Genomic DNA, 6767 nt, shown 5'->3' on the forward strand with positions numbered 1-6767 from the left:
TATAAAATGTAAAAATATCATTCCACCTTGGCATGAACATTCTCTAGTGTTCTGATGTTCTGTGCCCTGTGATCATAATTTGTTTGTAACTACTATTGTTCTGTGTTATGACTGTCAATAATAATTTACATAGTCTGTGCCATGCGCATCATGAAATATGAATCATGATTTACATTGTACATCTTCTCTATATAGACAGTGCTGTATATATTATTATATTGTTATCTATTTTAGTGATAAATAACAATAATAATATACTAATTTGTTATCTATGATCTATCAACTACCATAATATTATTATCTTTCTGATATCAATATAATATCATACATTCAGCACATAATTCAGCATAATAATTCTGAGTGATTTTTTTTAATTTTAGAAGTTTTCTCTATTAAAATTTAGAAGTGAAACTTGAGAAGTTAAAACTATTAAGTATTTATACAGTATTAGTTATCAATATTAATTATTATTAACATGCACCATGTTACTTTGTTATTAATTACCTAGGTAGTAGTTATATATATTGTTTAAACTGTTAGTTATATTATAGATTTACAAACTTTTATAGTCCATTTATATTATAAACTCTTACCCCATTAGGTACTCTATTGAAATCTTTGGCATAGTATATAAACCAGTAAGTTATTATTAATACTTTTATCTATATTATGGAATAATATTATGTTGATTTGGTAAAAGTAGATTATTTTTTTATAGGGATTATGTTTTAATAATGAATAGGTAGATGATGCTGTGATAGGTAGCAGGCGCGGATCCGAGTGCGGGCTAAGGGGCTTTAGCCCTCCCCCCCCCTCTGGCCGTATTTTAAGTTATATAAAATGAAATTACTTTAAAAAATATTTATAATAAATTCTTTATTTATCATTTTTTGATAAGCCTTCCTCATTTGTGATTTCTAGATACGCACCTAATAGGTAGTATAAAATATAATAGTTAAATTTCCTATGCTTAGATATTTCAAAGTTCAATTAAACAATGAACAGTGATACCTAATGCAAATTAATAGTATTAACTCAATTACCTATTTACCTTCCAAATAATTTTTATAAACGATAATTATTACCTTCCTACTTAATAATTATTTCAAGCTCAATTGTCACGCATCTATAAATGTGCATTTACACCTTCTTCAATAATATTGGAAATTATATTATGTATACAACTTGTTTATATTTACTTCTACAAAATACTATTATTTTTATAATATAAAATTTACCTAATCAATGATATTACCACAGAATAGATGAAATTCTATTGCAAAAAAACAGAATAAAATTTTTTTTTTTTCATTAATCCTGTAGTAGGTATAGGCACTAATATAAGATTTATACCCTAATAATGTCTAATTTAAATTATATTTTTTAACAGTTACTCTTTGACTTGATCTGTGGCTGTGAGTAATTTGAATAGAAAAATAAGATTCATACCTACAATTTACTTCTATCATGTACGAAGTTCACATTCTTTTTGTAGGCTATTGCCGATCAACAGAAGGTGGTATGTTGGCCAATTGTACATGCACATTGGTCAAAGGTCCAAAAAACATTATTGTTGATACTATGACTCCATGGGATGGTAAGAATTTAATAAATGCTATTGAAAAACATGGAATTGGATGTGATGACATTGATTATGTAGTTAGTACTCATGGCCATTCTGATCATGTGGGTAACAATAACTTATTTTTAAATGCTAAACATCTGGTAGGCCGATGTATTAGTTACAAACAGATGTACTATGATGACAGTGCATTTTTCAACAGTGATGGTGTGTATGAAATTGATGAGAGTATTCGAGTTATTTCAACCCCTGGACATACACTGACTGATGTATCTGTTATCGTTCAGACCCCCAAAGAATCAATCGCAATTGTGGGTGACTTATTTGAAAATGAAGACGATATAATGGATGAATCTATTTGGTTAAATGCTGGTAGTGAAAATCCGGATTCACAGAAAAAATATAGAAAAGCCATTATAGAACAAGTGGATTGGATCATACCAGGTCATGGTGCTATGTTTTCTACTAGGAAATATAAGTGAACAATTATTATTAAATATTTAAAAATATTTAAATAATCTAAATATATAAATAAAATATTAATATATAATAATCATATTATTTATACAAAGTACCTATGCTGCCAATAATTGTAAGGAATTGTTAACAAACATTATGATATTATAATTATTAGTACTTGTTTTATTTTTGTTTTTAGTATATTATTATTTATGATTTTAATATGCCATACAATAATTTTTGTACAAACAATAATTATGTATCATCTATATTATCATTTATCACTAACTATAGTTTTTCATAAAAAAAATAAAAATAATTATATAAGTATAACTTGTTAGTTAAAATTCTCTATGTTGTAATTGTGTTAGAAGTAATAACGGCAAATTCCATTCTAATTTAAGTAGGTATCTACACTGTATTAAAGTTAAAATATATTTATAGTACAATGTACTTATATTTTATACATGATAAATAATAGGGTTGAATGAATACAACAATAATTAGAAAATATTTAAACGTTTTGGTATTTTTTCCTTGATTCTGTTTTCATAAGTATAGCGGATTTTGTTAAACACTGTGAACAACACTTAGGATAATTTTTATCAGAACGAAGTGGGTGGCATATTTGATTAGGCAATTTGCATGAAGTGCACGGCTCACATCTGGAAAAAAGAAAAAATATTACAATTTATGTTAATTCCTTAGAGGTTTAAATTTTTGATATGACTTACTCTATAGTTTTTATAATTGGAGTTTTTGAGTTATTTTGCCTAGAACAAGTTCTTTTTTCACATTTTCCCACTGGATACCAAACAGAGTCTACTTTGTAGGCTGATTTTGTTTCCTCATCATAACATTTTGTAACTGTAATATGTGTTAAAAATACATAATTTTTATTCAGATAATAATCATTTGTATACCAATATAATTAACAGAAAATGTTATGTTGATTTTAGTTTACTAAAATATCTACCCAGATTCATATAACAATTATTTGAATCACTCAGATTTAAGAATTATACACCTGTAACATTTTATAACACCCTCATCCCTCGATCATCTGGGATTAAATAACAAAGCTTAATACTAGATTAACACCTAACCTTGTTTTCTTATATTAAGGATAAGCACAAGACTGCAGACAAGCTGTAGACTTCACTTGTCTTATTAAGGACACTTTTACATTAAAACTCAACATAATCCATTATATTTATTTTTATTTAAGATTTAGAACTTTTATGAATAAATGAACTTACATTTTTTATAAATTTGTAACTACAAAATAATTTACTCATTTTCGAAAATTCATAAATTTTAACTTGAAATGCTTATAAAAAAATATACTATATAGCTACTGTATTTTTGATATTTTTTAAATGTTGAATAATAACAAATAACATATAATTTGGAAACTTGTAAACTTGTATTAAACGTTTAAGCATTTTTACTTACAAACAAAAATGTAATCACATATATATAAATCTGAATAAGTAGAAAATTTAAAATTTCTAATTATACTTAGATAGCTCTTAAAGCACAACAATATTTTGAAAACGATATTGATCATATTATCTAGAAAATGATAAAATCGTTTTTCAAATTTCAAATCGCTAAGGTGATTTATAATTATTGATATTGATTAATGACTAAAAACAAAAAAGATTTTGTGAAAAACAAACTTTGAGTAGGTACCTAGATATTTCTAATTTGTATAATTCTTAGTTTGGCCTGATTATTTTGTGAACTATAACTACTGCGAATTTTTTACTATCCCCCTCTGTACTCTGTATCAATTAGATCCAATATTCTACCAGAAACCCCTCTAATAGTTGAATTCTTGAGTATTTTTACTGCTACAGAGCATTATGACAAAAAACTTCACTGTAAACAAATTACGTTCATCATTTTATCTCTGCATTTATAATTTAAAACATTTAACACACAGCTATTATTTATTAATAAATGATAATTAAAAAACAACTGCAAAAAACCTATTGAGAATAATATTAGATTACATTTTGTCATTTTTTTTAATTCTCAAGATTTAAATTAATATTAAACAATTTATTATATATTTTAAAGGTAAACTTTCTTTTTCCGAAAAATATTGATTAACGTTTATGCCTTTTGAAAAAATTTTTTTCATAACTTGGTTATTTAAAAAAAAACTACTTTAAAGCAAAATTGTATTGTCATTTTAATTATTATTTAGTAAAAATAGTAAAATATATCTTTTTAGTTTCTGAGCGGAGCGCGAAGTGATGACAGTATTGATTTTACTATGATGGGTTTTTTTTTTATTTAATTGAATACCCGATAAATTGTCGATAAAATTTGAGGGTCAACTTTGAGAGTGATTTTGGATAGCAAATTGGAATATTTAGATGTAGATCACACTAATTCACTACTTCAGAGAGGTCTAGATTAAAAATATCCAATATTTTCTTTTATAATCGAGAAAAACAAACTACAAATTTAAAAAAAAAAATCGACATTTTTACGCTAAACTACTATAAAATATCAACAATATTTTTTTTATTAGCATTTAAATTTAAAATTTTGACAAAATTCATGAAAATCTCGAAAAATACAAGCTATATTTTATAGTTAGAAATACATACTAGTTACACTTACGAGGTTCTTTATACATTTTTAAACTTGTTTATAAAATATTTATTGGAAAACCTAATTAATATTTTATACACATATGAAGTACAAATGTTCACAACATTAAATTTATCCATAGTATATAATAACTATATTTTTAAAACGATTTTTGTCTTTTGTTGTTATTTTAAAACGAATAATCATAGATACATACTTGAAATTTTCAAAAAATGTTTACTCAAAATATACTATTTATAGGCATTTCAAATTTTCATGTCTATAAAAAATTATTCACCGAATCAACATTTTTGAAAATTTAATACAAGATTTCACATAAGTTTTTCTTATACCTGTACATAAAAATATTAAAAATATATTAAAAAAAAAATTTGTTTATAATATGTATTTGAAGTTAAAACTTTGTTAAAATTCATCAAAATCACAAAAAAATGCAAATTATTTTGTAGTTAGAAAATCATAAGTAGTTAATACTGAAATTATGAAATCTAAATTTCTAAAGGCAGTCATTTTTATAGGCATTATAAGTTCAATTTTGAACGAAATTATTTAAATAATGAACAATGATATTAATTTGTTTTGTTATAGTTTAAAAACATTTGCTGAAATTTAACTTCTACATTAGGTACCTTATTATATTATTATAAATTTTGCTATAAGTACTAAAATACTATATTGTATTTCTTATAATTTTGAGTTTTATAATATAGTATAAATGTATATTATTATAAAAATTAAATGCTACATTCTCCAAGAAAAACTTATATTAAAAAAATATATATATCATATACTTAGAGATATTACAGGCGTATAAACATGTATATACCTAATAGTAACCCACTCAACATCTTATGTATAGCACAGAAAGGTATCCACTTGTCTACTTTTTATTCTGATTAATTTTGTTTTCCAATAATTTCATAATATATCAAAAAATGTTTGTAAAAACGTTAAAAACATTTTAAGAAAATGAGTAATGAGTATTTATCTTAAAGAGTACCATCTATATAAATAGCATTAATCGAAAACTGTTCTCAAAATAGATCATATATTTTATATACATAGATAGATAAGGATTAATGAGGCTTTCAATTATGGTGTGATGTAATAGCTCAGTCAACCAAAATAATATTTCATATAATTCCTAATAGGATTATTCACTAGTATTAAGTCAAATCATTTATTCATCAATTTATGCAAATATCTACTGTGGTTTTACTTAGATTATTTGCAAACCTCAATAGGTCATAGAGGAAACATAAATACACAGACTGATTTACTAATCAGTACCTACCTATTCACTAATAATATTATAATTAATTCTACATGTTAATATTATTAATAAATTATAGAATTAAGCTTTGTATTTACATATGATAGCCTTATCATACATATGCATTGTTCGAAAAAGAAAAAAAATTAATTTTTAACTTAAATGTTTGACTATACAGTTATGCTTTTTGTCATATAGGTACGATAAACCAATAAATAAAATAATGAATAGTTATTGTAAATGGTGCCTAATACCAAAACTCGAGTATTATAAACAAATAATATAATAATTATAATGCCTCACATATTAGGATTAAATTATGAAAAATTAAATTTTCTGTTCACTCACTCAGATTAGATTTTTTGACTTCTTCGTTTCCAAAACCGTTGGCTTCAAGCACGTTCTCCTTATCGCGGTAGATGTCATCTGGAGCCGCTATGGATAGAGAGCACAATGCGACCACTGACAAAATGATTGTGCACGATACCTTCGACATGATCAAATCGTGTGACTTGTGAATGACAAATCAAAACAGGTTGATTTAAGGAGTATTTGCAGCTAATAACAATAAACAATAGAACGCAATTCGTGAATGCGAAGGACGTAACTAAATACGCGTAATTTTAAGACACGGAGACCAAGACCCGCGATAACCTTGGCGACTAACCTTTTGGACTTAGTTATCGATTGTAAAAAAACAATTCATTTTACCTATACCGTGTACTGTACGTAAAATATCTAGGTATATGTATAAAGTATTAGTGTGTATTGGTTATACTATAAGCATGCGTATAGGAACCTCTACCAGACCTATTGTTCATATCA

At 25.2% G+C, this 6767-nt stretch overlaps 2 protein-coding genes across 2 annotated transcripts; one reads left to right on the forward strand and one right to left on the reverse strand.

Annotated features, from left to right (window-relative positions):
- The first annotated feature begins 164 nt into the window (after positions 1 to 164).
- LOC114125826 (metallo-beta-lactamase domain-containing protein 1) lies at positions 165 to 2227 on the forward strand. Its single transcript, XM_027989617.2, has 4 exons — positions 165 to 203; positions 570 to 638; positions 1391 to 1415; positions 1496 to 2227. The coding sequence occupies exons 1-4, from the start codon at positions 165 to 167 to the stop codon at positions 2062 to 2064; spliced, it is 702 nt and encodes a 233-aa protein (XP_027845418.2). The 3' UTR covers positions 2065 to 2227.
- A 226-nt stretch (positions 2228 to 2453) lies between these two features.
- On the reverse strand, positions 2454 to 6566 carry LOC114125828 (uncharacterized). Its single transcript, XM_027989618.2, has 3 exons — positions 6291 to 6566; positions 2776 to 2908; positions 2454 to 2706 (listed from the first exon to the last, which is right to left on the reverse strand). Exons 1-3 carry the CDS (start codon positions 6436 to 6438, stop codon positions 2556 to 2558), a joined length of 432 nt encoding a protein of 143 aa, XP_027845419.1. The 5' UTR covers positions 6439 to 6566; the 3' UTR covers positions 2454 to 2555.
- Positions 6567 to 6767: the final 201 nt, after the last annotated feature.

This window comes from Aphis gossypii, chromosome 2 (assembly GCF_020184175.1).
Source record: "Aphis gossypii isolate Hap1 chromosome 2, ASM2018417v2, whole genome shotgun sequence".
Taxonomy (NCBI): domain Eukaryota; kingdom Metazoa; phylum Arthropoda; class Insecta; order Hemiptera; family Aphididae; genus Aphis; species Aphis gossypii.

Excerpts from the sequence above, each read along its gene's own strand:
- LOC114125826 (XM_027989617.2), top strand. The coding sequence starts at position 165 with ATGATTTACATTGTACATCTTCTCTATATAGACAGTGCT. Across the intron at positions 204-569 it reads TTCTCTATATAGACAGTGCT|TCCATTTATATTATAAACTC; the intron begins GTATATATTATT and ends AAACTTTTATAG. Across the intron at positions 1,416-1,495 it reads CTTTGACTTGATCTGTGGCT|GCTATTGCCGATCAACAGAA; the intron begins GTGAGTAATTTG and ends TTCTTTTTGTAG.
- LOC114125828 (XM_027989618.2), bottom strand. The coding sequence starts at position 6,438 with ATGTCGAAGGTATCGTGCACAATCATTTTGTCAGTGGTCGCATTGTGC. Across the intron at positions 2,909-6,290 it reads AGTCAAAAAATCTAATCTGA|TTACAAAATGTTATGATGAG; the intron begins GTGAGTGAACAG and ends CACATATTACAG. Across the intron at positions 2,707-2,775 it reads CCAATTATAAAAACTATAGA|ATGTGAGCCGTGCACTTCAT; the intron begins GTAAGTCATATC and ends TCTTTTTTCCAG.